This window comes from Carassius auratus, unplaced genomic scaffold (assembly GCF_003368295.1).
Source record: "Carassius auratus strain Wakin unplaced genomic scaffold, ASM336829v1 scaf_tig00215781, whole genome shotgun sequence".
Classification (NCBI taxonomy): domain Eukaryota; kingdom Metazoa; phylum Chordata; class Actinopteri; order Cypriniformes; family Cyprinidae; genus Carassius; species Carassius auratus.
Genome location: NW_020528242.1, coordinates 773,822 through 794,316, shown reverse-complemented (window position 1 = coordinate 794,316; position 20,495 = coordinate 773,822). Strand labels below are relative to the sequence as shown.

General features: G+C 37.4%; 1 protein-coding gene across 1 annotated transcript in view; it reads right to left on the bottom strand.

Moving 5' to 3' along the window:
• Nucleotides 1–1,797: 1,797 nt before the first annotated feature.
• Nucleotides 1,798–20,495, bottom strand: part of LOC113095767 (potassium voltage-gated channel subfamily H member 1-like) — a 43,173-nt gene continuing 24,475 nt past the window's right edge. Inside the window, exons 8-12 of the mRNA XM_026261134.1 lie at nt 16,389–16,588; nt 14,784–15,036; nt 11,818–12,014; nt 3,708–4,563; nt 1,798–3,421 (exon numbers count right to left, since the gene is read on the bottom strand). Coding sequence (XP_026116919.1) covers nt 3,718–4,563; nt 11,818–12,014; nt 14,784–15,036; nt 16,389–16,588 — 1,496 coding nt within the window. The 3' untranslated portion in view covers nt 1,798–3,421; nt 3,708–3,717. The remainder of the gene's footprint in view (nt 3,422–3,707; nt 4,564–11,817; nt 12,015–14,783; nt 15,037–16,388; nt 16,589–20,495) is intronic.

Below are 20,495 nucleotides of genomic sequence, written 5' to 3'. Positions count from 1 at the left end.
AATAATCTGTGTGAAATACAGCAGCAATGATTATTGCTTCAGAATCAGCTCAGGCTGATGCGTTACATTCCAGTTTACTTGGATTTGCATTTGAGTATGTTATTATTGTTACTGTAACATTCATATGTCTTATTTAAAAATCAGTTCTGGGTTTCACAGGCCAGGGTACAAATGCTAACCCTTTTCCAATTTCTGCTCAGTGTTTGGAGTATAAGCAAAAGACCCATAATATTGAAGCTAATTGAGATTATTGTAAAACATGCTCTAAAACATAAAACAACCTTAATGCGAATTATACCATTTAATATTGTTTCTCTGATGTCTTGCTGACAGAATGAGATAATCATATCTCTCATATATATATATATATATATATATATATATATATATATATATATATATATATAATTTTTAAGAATCTAGGATGTTTTCGCCATACAAAATCTCCATACTGTACAAAAAGTAATTTTTTTTGTAACCGAAATAAATCTTCATGTACTTCGAACAGAGTTTGGAGCTTCTTTTCTTTCTTTCTCCAACAAAGTCTATTTTCCTCACACAAAGGGGTTTATATTAAATGCATGATATGTCTGATATGACCTTGGTTGCGTTTTGGTTAAGTCATTCTTCTGAGTCCAGTTTTTCTCTCGCTCTGCTCTCAGGTAGTGGAGAAGCAGGTGACACTTCTCCTGTGGACCTGATAATGAACTCTCGAACCTGAGAATAATACACAGCATGCTAACATGTTCCATAACCACTCACAGTATGTTCATAACAACAACTCGCAACATGCTCATCTGAGTTTGTCAATCTCTCACTAGAGATGTGTGTCTCAGAAAATATACATACAAGTTCATATATTCTATGATGTAGACAAAGATAATCAGGTTTGTTGGTGGTGTTCTGAATAGAAGGGCCAATGCATGAGAGTCAATCTCTGTGTTCCCCCCTGGATCTCATGGAAATCAAGGTGGAGCTGATATGGAGGAGGGACACTGAAAAAAAAAGAGTGAAATAAACAGCTATTTATATCTAAGCAAAGTGATTAACTGAACAGTCTCCTCCCAGACTTGCATTAGGAGCTTTATTTAATATAATAATAGAGGAGACTGGGACTAGCTGTCAACAACTTCAGTGAATATTTCTCAAGGTTGTTTTATTTTTACAAGGCCATTTCTTTATAGACACATACCTTACAGTTTTGGTTACTGATTTCACAGTTGACAGAGTGGGTATTAAATATATATATATATATATATTAGGCTGTTGACACCAAAGCCCAGTCTCTCCTATTGAACAACTGAAAGATTAGGATTTGTGCAGACATCACACCAGGCCTGGTGAGGTAATAATGCCACATCTTTAGTATTTAATATGTAAAAGCATCCAGGAAAGGGGTCGGAATGAGCTCTCTTAAACCATCAATTTTCTTCATTCATGAGTTTCTTTGTGATTAGATGTTTGCTGTAATTCTGAAAGTTCTTCACAGCTGTGTTATGTACTGTGGTGTTGTGACAAATCATGTGTATTGATTACATCCATCAATTCATTTTGTAAAACACAGCTAAACTGCACTAGCTATCTGAATAATAATAGTGCACCCATGGTAATATGTTTTCTGGAAGACCCAATTGTTCACTAGGTCTTCCACTGTTGTTTTATAAAGCTTGGGTACTGCAGTCCAACAAGTCACTCATGAACTGAGGAGAAGATCCTTTCACATGACTTGCATCAACATCTACGAATTGAAGCTCATGCTACAGTGTTAACCTCACGCTGCAACCCAATGCTCAAAGTGACGAAACATGCTCTATAGAGCAGTTTGTCCGTTTAGGGCTACTGTAGAAACATGGTGGCGACTTCCATATAAGGGGACCCGCGGTGTATGTAGAGAGAAATAGCTCAATCTAAGGTAATAAAAACATAACGGTTCATTAAGAAAGATCTTTATACACCTCTGAAAACATAGTTATGTATATTATATTGTATTTCTGTAAATAGATAGTTGCAAATATTACACACTGCACCTTGAATGAATTAAAAATAAAAGCTCAAATCAATCCTTTTGAATGCTAAAAGTTAATTAAGGCATCACAACATTTATAATGTATAGTATGTAAAATAGATATTATGGTGGTAACCTTCATTTTCGAAGAAAATGTCCCCAAAAAAAAAAAAAAAACGGAAAAGTCCTGTACTTTGTGTTTACACTATTTTACTTCGTACTGCCTCACAAACGAAGGTCAGTACAGTGCTGCAGTTGTGCAAAGATTGCTTCTGAAAGAGGAATCAATGCCAACGCTTTGTGCACAAACATCCTGACTCCAGACAAAGTAAGCATCACGCATTATATTTAGTTTGAACTTCATAGCTCTCTGTAAGGCTAATGTTGCTAAAGCTAACATTGTCTCTGCCTGTTTTCACTAACGCTGCCTTCACAAGCTACCAGAATGATCCTGAATAGGAATGTGGTAGTTAAAAATTGTGTTTGGAAGCAATGTGAGGTCGATCACCACCAGTTATAACATAATAACAGTGATATGCCCGCGAGCATGAGCTCTTGAAGCTCTGCTCCGCACTTGTCTGAAAAGGGAGGTGGGAGCACCAGCTCATTTTCATTTAAAGTGGATATACACATAAACTGCACGTTTTTGCTCATACCCTAAAAGTGGAAATTTCAACAAGCAATAAAAAATTATCTGTTGGGTATTTTGAGATAAAACCTCACATACACATTCTGGGGACATCAGAGAACAATTTAAAATATTGTATCAGTGCATTTTATGGCACCTTTAAATATTCAACATTGGCTGATATATATCCAATAAATCTGTAAGCCGATATATAGTGCATCCCTAAAACTGTACAATGCCATTGTTGTTTGGTTTTATTTTTGATTCTGTTGAGATGTGCATTGATGCAAGTCATGGCAAAGGACCTTAACAGCTGTCACACTTTAAAACCCCTGTAGAGCTCATTAGTTTCTCCAGTAACGCGTACAACTCTTGGGATAGTAGTGATTTGTCATTGTACAAACACGTTTGTCTAAAGTAATTCACCAAAGCTGCCTGGGGTTTTTATGGTTCCATAGCTTCTCCAGTCTTTTGTCAAGCAACTTATCTCCACACCACCATGTGTTTGGGTAAGACGCTTAGCTCTGTGATTCCTGATAAAGGCTCGTGTTTGAGGGCGAGTTGACCAATAGGAAGGAGCGCAACAGATCCCTATACCAGGAAGACTGTAGAGCACAAACAGCAGTGTGTGTGTGTCTGTGTGTGTGAGTGAGTGACAGAGAGAGGGGAAGACTTGCTACATGAGTGGGATCTTGAAGGGCCCGAACTTGAAGTTGGGGACGGTGCATTGCCATGACAACCATCAGTCGGAGTAGGCCCTGCGGCAAGAGCTCTCACTGTCTGTCAGCCTTGCAGGACGAAAACAGAGAGCAGTTCGACATAAAGAGTGTCTGCGTGACAACTAACACAACTTCACTTTGGTATCACAGATGCTCTGCCATGGGATAAGACATCCTCTTTTTCGTTCCAGTGTCTTATTTCATCCTTTCCCTCACTCATTCTCTCTCACACACACACTCTCTCAGAGAGTCTGTCATGCTTTTTGCTAGCACAATGGGTTCCATTTTTTCGTTTTTTATCCTTTCACAAAGAAAGTCTCTCAGTCATTTCCCTTTCGAGATGAAAGATGCTTACCTCATTTTCTTTAAGGGAACATGTCCTCCTTGTCTGTGTCTGGTGATGTAGGCCGTGAGATCTGGAAGAGTGACATGGGAGAGGTCGGAGTCTTTCTGCTCCTTAGCAACCTCAACACCTCAGCAACCTGTGTCTCCAAGGCAACCATTCGGTTACCGAGTGCAGACAGCTCCTCTTTAAGTTCAGTCCGGAGTTCCAGGAGCGAGGCGTGCAGCGTGTGTTCGGGAATTGGTGGGATCGGGGGAGATTTTCCGTCGGGCTGGACCGGGCTTCGGTCTACAGGGGTGAGGGCACCACCTTCGTCCAGCCGGAGGTCGCTTTTGGTGATGCCACTGTCACAGGAATCGGTCTTCTTCAGTCCACTGGGCTCCGAAATCTTTCTAGAATCGCTTCGCTCTGGCAAAGTCTCCATTGATTCTGCTTTAGGAACGTTTCCCCAGCTTTCTGGCTTTGCCATGCTCTCCCTAAACCTCGCCCATCCTCGTGCACGTGGCTCTGCTGTCCGAGGGACATTTGGGGCAGGGGCGCTAAGCTTGGCCTGGTCAAATGGACCCATGGTACGGTTTTTGCTCTGGTGGGACGGGATAGGTGTGGCAGGGATCTCGGTTACCGTGATGATGCTTGTGGTGGCAACTACATCTTGGCTGATGACTTCGTGGTGGATTTGGCCCTTCTCGAGATCAGAGTCATTGGTATTGGGACGCCCAGCGGCGAGACGTGCTTCCTTCTGCTGGCGGAATCGCTGGAACAGACGGCGGACGGGATGATCAGGGGGGAGGTTCAGCGGGGCCTCATTCTTCCTCCTCAGCCTTTCCTCTTCCTCACGCTTCACATCACTGATCTTTCTGAACACAAGCTGAAAAGTCACAGAGAATTAGTTAGACATATGCATGCACTCAGGCAACCATTAAACAAGCACATCAAAACAGAAGAATTTTATGCTATAATTTAGATTCTTTTGTCCAAACAACCTGCGTTGCATTCAGTGTATGCATCTTTCAGTTTGTGCATTCCCTGGGAAATAAACCTATGTGTTGCTAGCACTGTGCTCTACAATTCGAATTACAGAAAGGCTCCAGCATAACACAATTATAAAGCATAACATTTAATAAAATATATAAAATCTAAAATATTAGATATTAAATATTAGATGTTAATAGTCCAAGGTCTGGCAGTGCAAGATTATGCAATATATAGACTTCAGCGGGTCTAGACCACTTACAACCACTCCGGGTGTATTGTTTATAGAGACCACACTCACTGTCCTGGAGACCCTGCTTTCGGTGTCATGAATTTTGCAAGATATTCTAAGTTCTAAGTTATTTATTGGAGCTCATGTATATTTCAGAGTTCAAGACTTTTCTTGAGCAGATTCCCAAAGTGTTTGCCTAAAATCTCAGTGTGTGTGTGGGGGGTCTGGAGGGAAGCGTTTATATGCTGCACACTGGTCAGAGATTGAAGGCATGTATTTCTCTCACACACGTACTGGCATTCAGTTTTGACTGGCTGATGGGATGTTTTAATAATTACAATGGTAAAAACGCTTATTAAAAGAAGACGGTCTGTGTGTGTTTGAAATTACTGGGAACAGAAAAACCCACACATGCTGATGATAGTGCTTTAGTGCTGTGGAAGCTTGATTATTATGCGCCATGAACAATTTCGCAATTTTATTTACCTTCATGTGTTTATTGTTATTGTTTAATATAATTAAACTGATACATTTCATCTGAAAAGAAAAGTTGAAGACCTATAATCATTTTTTTTTCTGTGAAGGTTTTGAAAAGGCTGTGTAAATGTTGTGTATGTGTGAACAGGCCATCAAAGGGTGTTTGTGAAAAGTTATAAACATCAAAATTAAAGAAATAAACATTTGAAATATATCAGTCTGTGTGTATTGAATGAATATAATATACAAGTTTCACTTTCTGAATGGAATTAGTGAAATAAATCAACTCTTTGATGATATTCTAATTATATGACCAGCACCTATATATTACAAATTGATTTTAAATATCGATTTTTGACTTCATATATCAGAGTTCTGACTTTATATCCCCAGTTTGACATCTCCCAATTCTGTCTTTATATCTCACAGTATATATCTCATCTTACAATTGAACCTGATTTCCTATTTTAACCTTAATCTCAATTAAATTTATTTTCATAATGATGCTGATCATTTTTTTTTTGTTTTAAAAAGTACATCAATGAATGTATAACAGGAGTGGGAGCATATTTGTTTCACTTTTGTGATTTCACTAGAATAAATAGCAAGCCGGTTAAAGGGAGGTTGAGCACATGTCTGAGAGCACCGTCCTGCAAATGGTGGCTATGCACACAATCCCATTATTTTCCATATTTGAGTTTAGACACCAAAAAATGATCCTTAAGCGATGTGTATTACTGCGAGAAACTGAGCATATTAGGCATTTGGCCATGATGTCTCGCATAAAAATTGTTTCATTTGGGCTTTAATGTGCTCAGATTTGTAATATTGCCACTTTTCATCCGAATGTAATGTTTCTTTGTAATTAAACTCTAAATAACTCATCGTGTTTGGCAGCAGGTGGAGAAATATATTACCTCCGCTCCCTCTGAGAATCCAGGCTAAAAACTCAGTCAGACAGATAGACAGCCTCAGTAGATTGCCGTTTCTGAATGACGTCAAGGGCCTTGTTTCTCTCTGCTTTACAGAGATGATGGACAGTAATAACTACACCACTGCCTTCCCATTCAGCCGTTCACATTCTGGACACAGACACACACAGGCCCTTCCACTAACCGTAAATAAATACACCCACAGTATCATTACACACGTTTGTATCCAGCTTTAGCGCAGACAATAATACCAAAGGTCATTTGGGGGGGAATTATCTCTTTAAATAATACTTCAATCAACAGCATCTGTGATGTCATTTTTATATCCACAAAATCATCTCTCAGTTTGTTAGAGTAGAAAAAAAATAATAATAATTTGATTATTTAAAGCAATAAAAATATAAAAAAATGTATATGGAGCATACTTCATCCTCAGGTATTACATTAATACACAAAATCATATATATTTCATATAATTTTGCTTTAGCAAACCTAAAAGCTTCATATTTGTGTTGTTAAACCCACTGGTAACAAGTTCCTTATAGACTTCTATTGTAAGTGCATCACTTTTGCTGTGCTGAAAATCATTTTAATAATCCTAATTTAGTGTTCTCAGTCAATAACAAGTCTTTAAAAAAAATGCATGTAAATCTCTCATTATACTTTAATATCACCAAATATTGGAATCATTTTTAGTCAGGTAGCGTTCTTTCAGCTAGCACAGGTTTTGTGTTTCTTTTTGCTTATGAACCTCAGTTTACCTACAATAAATTGTTAAGACTTTTTTTGTTTTTTTTTTTGGTAGTTGTTTTGCATGGTTCATTAACTAGAACTAGAAAAGAAAAGAAAACATGGGAGTGAAACACACTTTATTCTTTTCACAAATGATATTCTGACACTTAAAATTGTATTTATATTAAAAATATTCTTTTAAATCACAACAAACCTCAGCGCTCAAGCTGACAGAAACAGAGGGCTGCCATTGTTTCTGGTGTTTTATAAACCCTTGCCCTTGAAAGATACACAAGGCAGAGAAAGGACAGACATGCAGAGAAGGATTACGGAGCAAAAGCTAAAGCATTACACAAAGGTGTGTGTGTCTGCATGTAGAAGGAGGGTGGTATTATTTGCTCACGCAGAGATTTCTAATGGTGTATTGTTATAATCCTTCTGTTGCCATGCGTCCCTCGCACTCCCACGCATGCACAGCCCTCTTGTGTATTCTGCTATTGCTTTTCTTCCCCTAAGTTTATCATCATCAAACAGGGAAACTCATTCTGCAGCTCTCAAAGTGTTCAAAATGTGTGTGTGGTGTTGAAGGTGTTAGTCTGCAGATAGAACGGTAAAAAGGAGGGGACAGTGAGAGAAAGTGAGGCAAGAGGGAGCACTCCCATCCCCACTGTTTCATAATTCAAACTAAAAGCTGACTGTGTGCACAATGAAGCAGAAACAAAATCCCATAACACTGTAATACTCTGAAATGAAAGCATACACATACCTATCTTACTTTCTCTACCTCTACCATACACTGTTCTGATTTACTTTTCTCTTATAGCGATCGCTTAACCTACAGTCTACAGTAAGTTACAATTTCATGTTTAATTCATGCATGAATTAAGACAATATGCCATTGTTTATCATTTAAATATGCTGCATACTTTGTATTTCAGTGACTGCTCTTTAAATTTGACTTCGCTGTTTGTTATGATGTTATGAAGTTTGATGAACAACATCACATTGTGTATTTAAAGGGTTAGTTCACCCAATAATCAAAATGATGTCATTAATAACTCACCCTCATGTCTTTCCAGGTTTTTATGATTATCCCTGTAATTTTATTGTAGTTGAGTGTGATAATCATCAGATAAGTCACGTTTTTTACAAAAAATATATTGCGGCAACTGTTTTTTAACATTAAAAATAAATGTTTCTTTAGCACCTTTAGCATGTTTTCTAAAGGGTCATGTAAGACTTAATACTGGAGTAATAGCTGCTGAAAATTCACCTTTGCCATCTCAGGAATAAATAAACATTTTAAATATACTCAAATAGAATTTTTTTTTTTTAAATTACAATCATTTGTCACAATATTTCTGTTTTGACTGTATTTTTGGTCAAATAAACAAGGCCTTGTTGAGCATAAGATACTTTCAAAAACATTAGAAGTCATTACAGTGACATATACGCGCTAATATTAATAACACTGTGTATCTTGTGCTTTTACTGTGTGCCTCATGCTGACTGAATGGTTTTGTCACTGATCTAAGATCAGATTTACCACACTCATCACGACCTCAGAGAATCTGATCCCTCAGCGACGACTGATTCACTCACACCTGCCGAACACACACACAGATCACAGGGTCATGAAGGGACATATTGAGTAAATGACCGTGTCAAACCAGTGACCTTTTACCACTGGTGAATTTTGACAGCAATTCAATCTCAGCAACAAACACAGGCATTCCTCTTTGCATGCATGTTGATGCATCTTGAAGGGTGAGAGAATGTCTTTTGTACAGGTTTGTGTGCATGAATTTGTGTTTTACCCATTACAGCTGCATAAACGGTAACCTTAATCAAAGCTAAGATAACTCTTGACACAGCAGCGTTGAGATGAAGAGGATTTTGCAGTGTTACCCTGGCAACCACAAACACGCATAGAAACAAATTGGATGAACCATTTAAGCACTTATTTATGCAGCTGTGACCGAAGACTTGTTCAGATTTCACATAGAAAGATTGCAACACTGGCACTATCCACGCTGTTGTGTAATAACTCAGAAGATTGTTAATTTACATGAACGTACTTTATCAGAATATTTTCATTTTAGGAACTTTTACTCCACTACATTCCAAAGCTTAATATATAATTATTTATTCTGGTACATTTCATATATATATATATATATTTGTTCCTTGTTATTTAAACTGAGGGAAATCAAAACACTCTCCTAAACTCAACGCAATTTGTGAACAAATTCAACACACTGTTTTGAGTTGATTCTTTTCAGTGAACCTGATGAATCAGTTCACAACAAGCACTGAATGATTCATTGGCGATTTTGACTGATCTGATTACAGCTGTTTGAGCAATTAAGTTAAGTATGACTGCACAAAATTAATAAACAATGGTCTATCAACCATCACATTTACTTTAGATTTTTATAATACTATTTTTAATGTACTGAAGTAAAATATTACTCATAAAATAAGCATTATAATTAAAATGTAAAATTTAGAATTTTTACTAAAGTCAAATTCAAAAGGAGTACTTTCCTTGGAATATTTGTACTTTAATTTCATTTCATGATTTGTGTTCTTAAATGTTGATTACCACAGTAAATATGAAACATTTTGATTCATGCTTTGAAAAGAGAGTAAGAGTAGTGCGAACTGTTTTTGTACTATTTTTGACTTTGTTTAATGACAAGAATCATTATCAAACAAATGTTGTTGATTCATTTGTTAATTTAATTTGAGCTTAAATTGAACCCAGAATATTTCTTTAAGGTTTTGGAAGAAGTGACTTTCCTGAACACTCTCAACATTGTATTTTGGGAGTTGTGTCTTTAGGAATGAGGACACACGCATACATTAAATGCAGGAAAATGCAATATGCACTATGTATGTCGCTGCTGCTGATGCTGTATCTAGGCCAAAATGGCCTATTTGACCACTGTATAAAGTCTACTTTTGAAAACGGAATTTGTCCATAAATAAAACATATGTAGTCTTTCTATGACATTTCTTTCCATGTTTAACAAGTTTTTCTATCTGGGTCACAATCAAATGACATCATGATTAACTCATGGAGACATGAGCTTATTAAAGGCTCCCTCTTGGCATTAAGATAACCATAATTTGCGTCTTCACATTTCAATGTATTGTTTAAGAGAATGGACTGTTATAGCTAACAAAACCATCGTGTTGAGGTAAAGATCCAGCTATTTTTCGAACAAGTGATGCAAACATGACAAAAGTCTTTTACAAACAAGTGTAGGCGTGAAGAGCTCATAAGAGAGACAATTCACTGAAGCTCTCACCTCTGCCATTATCGGTGAAAAGCTGTTAAACACTATATATTTATGTAGCAGATGGATTATGTAAATGAATTTAGTCCTGGCTCCAATATGAAAGTGTTTGCTGAGTTATAGTTAAATTTAACCCATATGGATATATATAACTGTACAGTGTAAGCTGTTCCAATAAAGAGGCAGACACTCGCTGAGCTATTATTAGCCTTCGCCTCAGACCCAGTTCCCTGAGAAATCAAGCAGGGCAGAGATCCAAAATTTAGACACACTGAGGGTCATTTTTTTCACACTGACAGCTGTCTTTATTATGAACTAGGAAATCATTTATGGGTAGGATAATTGCTACACTTCAAGATCTGGTTTAAGGAGTGTTACAGTTCATTTGAATGTGATTTGATATGAAAAATGAGAACGCGAGTCAACGTTTTTCTCCAAAAAGAAAAAAAAAATGGGGGACAGTCAGGAATGTGGCCTGGCAGTTGATGTGTGCAATCTCTGGTTTGTATACAGGCAAACATTTTCTTTCATTTCCTGTCACATCTACCCTATCCTCTCCAATTAAAGCCCATAGAAAAAAAGAAAAGAAAAACAGGGATTAGAAAGAACCTGCATTTCCTTTATTCCCTTAATCCACTTTTCTGTCATTTCTAGCCAATTAAACAAGTCAGTTTAGTGTTGCTTGTGTTTCTGATCAGACCATTTCTCTCTTTTTCTGTCTCCATTTGTCTTTCTTTCTGATTGAATGGTAAAGCAGCTCTACTGATCTCTTTCGTTTTCTGAGGCACCCTCATGTCATTCCAAACTTGTATGACTTTCTTTCTTTGGAGGAGCATAAAAGAAGATATTTCGAAGAATGTTGGTAAGCAAGCAGTTTTGGTTCCCATTGCCTTCCACAGTATAGACAACAAATACAATGAAAGTCTATGGGAACTGAAACTATATGATTAAGAACGTTCTTCAAAATAACTTTCTTTTGTGTTTTGCAGAAAAAAAGAAAGTCCTACAGGTTTGGAACAACATGAGGGTGAACAATTTAGATTTTTGGGTGAACTGTCCTTTTAAGTTGCTATAATGCCACCTACTATGTTGAAATATCATCCAGATGTTTACTGGATTAAATACAATGCTATTGTATGTTTAGTATTAAAAATAAAATAAATAAAAAGATTTCAATACCTAAAGCCCAAAGTGTAGATATTAAACTGCCTAAATCATCTGGATTTACTCTGATTTACTAAATAAAAAGTTTTCACTATATGCTGTGATGTATGTGAGTATGTTGATAAAGAGCTTTAGGAGCTGTATTTATATTTTCCCATGAATTCAGCATGCTACAATCTACTTCAGGCTGTGCTCATGCTGTGCACCTGTTAATGTGGGTGCTGAGATATTCTGCTTGCATATGCAGTTTGACATGGGCCAGTGGAAAATGAAAGCGTACTGAAAGAAAACGGCAGACAGTATTTACTCACCCGTTTGCGCAGGTTGTACGTAAGCAGGAGGTTTCGTGAAAAGTGGTTGGAGAAGGCGGTGTAGAATTCTAAGACTTTCTGAAGCGCGTCCCGTTTGATCACATGCAGGTCACAGTATGTTAGCGCTCTCACATTAGCACACGCCTGAGCTAGAGTCACCTCCTTCCAGAACACGTCCCCAAACACATCACCTTTACCTGAGGAGAAACACACAGACACAAACAGGCCTGATTGGTACATTTATGTCTAAATAATGTGACACTGAACACTGGTGTAATTCAGATTTGCAATAAAATATAGAAAACAGTTATTTTAAATGAAAATAATATTTCACAGTATTACAGTTTTGGCATTTTTTTTTTTTTTAATGCAGCCTTGGGTCTTACCACCTGGTAATGTATTATGAACTTGTTTTCATTGAATATAAGTGCACAATGTCTTCCATTTTCATTAGTTTGAAAATTAAACCATGTTAAGTTAATTTATTTCTTATTTCCTTACACTTTTTCTACAGCAAAAATACTGCAAATGATACAAATATTCAGTTTTGTCTCTCCTCTCTGTCTCAGATTGCAGTAGAAAGATCATGTTAACTGATTTCATTGGTGTTAAATTCAACTTGTGTAAAATTCCATCAAAAACACACGTCAGATCAGATGATTTAAGCAGTTGAAAGCATTGTTAAAATCTGACAAAACAACATTCTCACATAAAAACACACTTCATTATGACTCACTTAGGATATAGCTCTACTGTATCATAAGCATTTCTGACAGAGGAGAAATGAGATGATCCACTCCAATCCATTACTGAAATGAACAAATGTACTAGGATGAACAGGGTTACAGAGCCAAAATGTCAGCTCGGATCAATTTTTGTACGGTTCTTTTGTGTCTCAGTAAATGTTCTAGAATCCAGACTCTTTTCCGTGGGTGGAGAGAGATATGTCAACACCTTTAGTAATATCTAAAGTATTGCATTTGATTATGCAACATCAAGAATCAGTGGTGGTTGATATTCATTGATGCATCTTGATAAAGAATCCTGAATTTTTTTTTAGCACAGTTTCCACTAAAATAGTAAACATTGATAATAACATGAAATGTTTCTTTGGCACTAAATCTGATGATCTCTGAAGGATCATGTGACACTGACTGAAGACTGGAGTAATTGCTGCTGAAAATACAGCTATGCCATTGCATGAATAAATTAGTTCATAAAATATATATAATGAAATACAGTCATTCTGGAGCTGTGCTAATTTTACAATATTGCAGTCTTAATGTAGTTTTGATCAAATAAATGCATTCCTTTGTGAGCATAAGAGACGTTTAAACATTTTACCAACCCCAAACTTTTAAATGGTAGTGTGTGCAAGATATGGGAAGAGTTTATGTATAATAACTTAATAACAATTTAGCAATTTTCTGCCAAACATCATCTTCTGTGCTCCACAGAATAAAGTAAGTCATAACATATGGGTGACTAAATATATAAGGGATAAATTATTAAAGAATTTTCATTTTAAATACATTTATCTGTATAACATTAGACAATCAAAGACATATAAAAAAAATAAAAGAAAGCATACTGGTGCAGTGTGTGAAACTGAATGATTGTTTTGGACTGCACTCAGTATCACTTCTTTTCTTTTTACTTTTAAGTGAGAGTGAATGAACAGAGGGAGTCTATAGTGTATGCTGTATAGCAGCAGTGCCATTATAGTTATTTAGGTTACAGTGTAACACACCACTCTAATGAGCCTTCAGATGCATGCATACTGACCTCTGACCCAAAGTTTTGCTCAATCCACCCACTCGAGATACAAGTGGTCAGATCGATAAACCTTTTTATTCTGTCTTCATAGTCTGATCTGTGTGTGTGTGTGTTCAAATTCTAGAAGCAAGAGAGAACATTTGTGACCTTTCAGACTGATCCTAAATCATTTCATAGCCGTGGCAGACAGTTATATTTAGCAAAGCATTGTTAGTTAACAGGAAAATACAGACATTAGATGCTCAGCTGGCTTCACGAGGCAAAGCAGCCTAATCTTGTGTTGTGAGACAGACAGATGTTAGAAATAACAGATACTACAATACATCATGGGCTGTATACATCCATGAGTCACATGTCTGACCTAAGATCACTGTTTGCCATTTTTATTTCTTTTTTAGGGATGATGGGTTGATACTAAAAAAGGATAAACTAATACTAATCTCAGCAGTGACGACAGGCGGGACAATGAAATCAGATCCTACAGTAATATCAGATCTATGCATTTAAAGCTTTCTGTGGTATAAACCCTCATAGTTCAGTGTGCGACAGATATTACTGCCAGAAAAGGATGAACTGATACTTATATTACTTTTCAAATATCTTTTTATTGTTACTTTTTAATCTCAGTTTAGGCAATATTTGCATAATTTAACATGCTTTATGTTCAAAATTTCAAATTTTCCTCTACATTTTATTTTATTATTGTTCTCTGAATGCTTTTCGCACAGAGGAAGAGAAAGAGTAGGACACATTATTCAAAGAAGATACAGGGTGCAGGATGTGGGAATAAACAAAAGGGAGAGTGATAGCACAGTGCGGAGGAGTGGGTGTCATAGTCTGTGTGTCAGTCGAGATATATGATCACATAGAAGCTCTGTGGATGCAAATAATCTTCCCATTGGGAACTAAACCCAAGACAGAGGGATGCTTCTTCTTCATGTCAGTGAGTCTGTAGAGGAAATTAGTTTTGAATACAGTAACAGCTGAAGCAGGCCTAAGCCATGTGGTGTCAAAATTCTCTAACAGTTTGCACCGCTGCTACAAATATACCAAATAAAATAATCGAAAACTACTTGACCTCACTAATCCAGTCAGATGTTGGACGGCTAGTCAACAATAATGATCCATACCTAGTCAATATTCATTCATTCAGACCTGGATCTATTTCCCTGTCTCTGTTTTCCTCTCACCTAGAATGGCAACCACCTCGTCGTCTTGGATGACCTCCAGTGACCCTGACACCACAAAACAGAGGCTGTCCACGCTTTCGCCCGCATGGTAAATAAGATCTCCTGGAGCGCAGTGGATGGTCTGGAACTCCATGGCTAAAGCTCGCAAACAGCCGTCACTGGCTAAACGGAAAGCAGGATGTTCCTTAAAAACCTTCCTGTTCAGGTGCACACATATATCAGCACGCATGTCTTTAGGACAGATCTGTAAAACCTGTAATAGGAGAGAAATAACAGACATAAGTGGTTACTCTGCTGTAACTTCCTTGATCTTAAATGAGCTCAATGTACTATGAAAACACACTGTAACTTTCATACTTACAAATGGCAACAAACAAGAGACTAGATTAAAAGCAACAGCATCTCTTCAATATCTAATTTAACAATTTCTTAGCTGCATACATACAATTCTATCAAATTTGTTGACTATCAAATGAATGTCAAAATTTAAATTAGTTAATGAAACTCTAGACAGGCCTTTTTACTCTATATCACAAGCTGATAGGCCTTTGTTGATCTGTTGAGATTTAAGTAGCCTAGTTCAGTGTTCGCTGTAAGATGGTCCTGTCAGAATTCCTCTGAAACCCTCCACCTCCCCCAGTTCCACCTGTTTAGATATATTATGTTATTTATGTATACCTATTCTTGAAGTAGCGGCAAACCATAAACCCTCGCAGCAGCATGTATGTGGAGTTACGGTTAGCTGCTTGCTAGCAGTAGTCTGTTACATTTCAGTACATAAAATTTCAAATACCACATAAACAGGGTAAGGAAAGATGACTGATAGGACAAAAGGCGAATGATTTGCAGATCCTGAGCATCGGGGAACAGTTGGGGGTTCGTTGGGTGTCTTGTTTAAGGGCACCTAAGTCGTGGTATGGCCGGCCCGAGACTCAAACCCACAACCCTAGGGTTAGGATTCAAACTCTGTAACCAATATTATTAAATTAATAAAAATTAGCATTTTTCTTTTTTTATAAACACTCTCTCACACCATCAAATGTATGTTTACTGTCATGCCAGTGAAGCATACTGAGAGGCCGACACAGAGAGACAGAGGTACAGGACACCTGTGCCGGCATGCATGTTTGCATCGGAGCGCATTAGTGTGTGACATGTCCCTGAGCTGCCATTTCCAGCAGCCGCTCACTTTTCCAGAGCATCTCCCTTTCTGCATGTGGTTGTCACGGGGAAGAACAGTGTGAGTCTGTGTGATGAGACAGCTAAATCACGAGAAAAAAAGAGAGAGAAGAGGAGGCATCTGGAGCATACTGAAAATGTCCTCCCAACGGGGACTTCATATCCACAGAGTCATGCTGTTTCCCCCCTGTGGTTTAAGCATAAACGACAGGACGAGTCGAAACACATAGCGTGAGAAAGCATCTTGCTAAAGAATCACACTAATGTTTAAAAATACTTAGCCAGACACACTCACATAAACATTTCAGAGCAGGAGTGAATAACACACACACACACACACACACACAAACAGACAGGAGGATGGCTACTGAAGGGTGTCCAGAGTTGCATGCTGGGTAATTGGAATTGGGCGTACTGGGTGTTCACCTTTTCGGTGTCAATACCGTGGGACATGGACCACGTGGAGGCGATGTAATCCATAACCCTCTCGCTCAGGCCTTTGGGCACCTGGTACAGCTTCAGGAAGTCCCGCACACTGTTCAGCATCTCATGATAGCGGTTCGTGTTAGCATACATCTGCTGGAAGATAGTTGTCACATTACCGAAGATGGTAGCATAGAGGAGAGCTGTGGGGAAGGGAAAGAGAGGGAGAAAGAAACATTGAATTAAATGACAACACAGAGGAACAGAATGATGTAAATAAATCACAAACAATGTATTATGTACTGTATATACTTAATGTTCCAAAAAATCAATTATTATTTAAATATTTTACTATAAAATATATATATATATTATTTTTTTTGCATAAGAGACTTCTTTCAAACATTATTTACAAAATCTTAACAGTACAAACTTTTGAGTAGTACTGTATATATACAGTAGACATACTGTGTTTAGCTAGCAGTTAGAAAAGCTACATGGAAAAAATATTATTTCATAAGTTACCAGCTCCAGAAGAGAGGGAGACCGAGATGACGATAATAATAAATGACAAAGTGAATTGTTAATGAGTGAAAGCACAGGACAGAAAGAAGAAGATTCAATAAAGGCAAGAGATTGTCTCGTTTAAACTGATTTAGCCTGCCTGTAATGGCTGTGCACACAGAAGAAAATCTAATTACGCATGTATGGACTCTAGGTGTGTGTGTGTGTGTGTGTGAATCCCTTCCTAAATACCTTCAGATAAGAATTATGAGCTGCCATTACTCTACATGCCTGTCTCATGAACACAGGATACACTGCCAAGATATATTTAAGGGATAATTCACATAAAAATCTTCTGTCATCATGTACTCAGCCTCATGTCAGTCAGAACCTGTATGCTGTTATTTTTTTTTCTGTACAACAGTGTGCAGTGACCATGCCTGTGACTGTCTGTGGTGCATATGATTCATGCTCTACTCTCTATTCCAAATCTTAAAGACACTTCTTAAAGTTTTGTATGAGAAAAAGAAAGTCATTATTTCATTCTGATGATACGGAGATTTGTGCACACAAACTTTATTGAAGATGTTGATTTAAAAAAAAAAAAGGTTCAACGCTTCTCAGTATTTGTCAACTACCCAACTGCAGTTTCCTGGGACCCCAGCTATTATTATTGAAGTGTAATATGTGAGAGAGCAGTGATGTACAGATATGCATTGTGACAGTCATTGCTGATCTGGGGACAGATTTGGCTCTAGGGTGACAAGAACATGGAACAGAGCTGACAGGGACTGTCCTACTGAACACAAGCACACAGACAAACACACACACACACACACACACACGCACGCACACACACACACACACACACACACACAAACAAACACATACACAAACAAACACACACACAAGACACACGTTCTAGAAAATCTGACACCTCACATAGGACACAAACACATACAGATGTATCAATGTGTGAGGTCACAGAGTGGGCATTTGTTCACCCTGCGAACTTTAACTGCTTTCACAGTTCAATGTGAACTGTCCTGTCGAATCAAGCACACACACACACACACACACACACACACACACACACACACACTAGCTCACATCTGTTTTTTCATTACAGCGATGGGTGAATGTTTATTAACAAATGAGCAAATAGGTGAGCCAGGCAGCTCATTACACTCCCTCCTCTTACATTAACAAAGCTGATGTACACTCTTTAATCGTGTGAGTGTGATAGAGAGAGAGAGAGACTGTGTGTGTTAGTATTTCTTGAGGGAGTCTTTATTTTGTTCTTTGACATTGAATGGATTGTCTAGGCAGCTCCTGAAGTTTTCAAATGTGCTGTCAATTGGATTCAACCATCATTTAATCAAATAAACTAAATTTCCCCCAATCACATTTTTAGTATATTCAATTTAGAAAATGTTATATCTATAATATGTTTAAATATATTTATATTTAATTTAATTGACAGATTTATTGATTTATTATTGATTCTATACCTTTTGGTATAGAAAAGAATCACCCTCTTTAAAATAACCACATTTTGTTGCTTTGCAGCCAGAAATGAAGACGGACACAATTTCTGTTTTATCAAGCTGTATTTACTCAGCGCTTATAGCATCCAAGTAAAAAATATATGATATAACACCAACATATCAGAAAAAAATAAAAAAACTGAATCACTGAGTTGGAGAAAAGACCCCCCCCCCCCACACACACACTCCTAAAAACGACTTTTAAACTCAATCAGGTGTAACTAATCACCTTCTCATTGGCACACAAAGCCATTTGACTTTCAACTGTAGTCAGCCGGTCATTTTGACCATATCTCAGCATTAAAAGAGCTTTCCTGGAGCATCTCAGTTCTTGGTAGTGCAACTGAAACAAACAATCAACTATGGGTGGCAAGGCACTGTAAGAAGATCTCCAGGATTAATTTGTGGACAGACACAAGTCAGGAGATGAATACAAAAAAAATCCTAGAAGCACAGAGAAGTCTATTATTAAGAAGTGGAAGGTATTTGGTACAACACAGACTCTCACCAGATCAAGACGTCGCTTCAAACTGGATAAAAAAAAGAGAAGGAAACTGGTCAGAGAGGTGACCAAGAGGCTTACAGCAACTCTGAAGCAGCTGCACGAATTTATGCCAAACAGTAATCATTGTGTGAAAAAATGGATGGGACAAAATTCCATCAAATTCTTGAGGAAAATCTGCTGCCCTCTGCCAGAAAGTTGTCACTGGGAAAAATGTTTACCTTCCAACATGACAATGACCCAAAGCACACAGAAAAACTGACCTCACAGTGGTTGAAAGAGAAAAAAAGGTTAACATCCTTGCATGCCCTAGACAGAGCCCAGACAGATCTGTGGAATAAGTGCAGGGTGATTCTTTCCTAAACCCAATGTATATATAGAAGGATATATAGCATTAATAAGAAAATTTAACAGAACAAAATAACATATCACTGGGATCAGACCGCTGACTGAGAACCAGATCAGTTCAAATCTGTTTTCAACTGATTCAACACTGACTCAACCAAATCAATTGAGAAGATTTGACTCAAAAGAATGTTTCATTCACAAATTAGACATGGCTACTTCTGTAATAAAAGCATTCATCAATATGGAAATAAGATCTGTTGTAGTTTTTCAGTGAATATTGTTTAATGAATATTGATCATTTTGTCCAACGAAGACTATGAAGCCTTTGAAATTGTGTGGACTTTTTATAATACTTTTATTGTGTTTTGTTATTTTAAAGCTTGACAGCCACAGTCTTTATTCACTTTTAGAATGACATGAGGTGTAAGTAAATGGTGACAGAATTTACATTTTTGGATGATGTATCCCTTTAAGGTTTACAGTGTGGAGAGAGTTTTTACTGTTTTTTATCTTGTGCAGATCTCAAGGCAGTACAGTTTTATGTAATCTTTCACTATGATAGTGAAAATTGTAATTGAATATGTTACCGGACACTAAAATGGTCACTAAAGCTATGTGACTGACACATTAAAGTGCCTCCTTTCACTTTCTGTCCCTCTTTCTTTCACTCTCTCATTTACAGTTCCCCTTAGCACAACTAAAGCTGAGGTTTCATAAATGTAACATCTTTTCTAAAAATAGTCACATTCAGGTTATTCTGTTCCTTCTGAAGTACACGACACCTCAAATGAGGAAATGGCATATCAAGCATGCGATTTAGTGTGGAAACAATGTATGGACTCTAGGTGAACCACATTAATCTTACTTGCATTCATATAAGAGCCTTAAATCCACCAAACACCAGTTTCCATGTGCTCGGTTTAAAACGTGCAAGCACACACGTGCGAGTTCAAGTCTTTGAAAGAGGAGCAAAATCAACACTAAACCCCAGGGGGGCTGTCCTGCGACTGTACTGTAAAGCAGGACTCATTAGTGGAAACGTATACATTTTTCTCAAAGTTTTATAGATCTCATGTTTGTACATTTTCTCTGTTCATTAGAAAAGTGCAGTGGCAATTGTCTCGGCATGGCACAATCACAACACTGTTTCACAAAAACACGCGCACATCACACCGTCTGCTTGAGCTGGGCTGCTGCCAGAGATAGAGA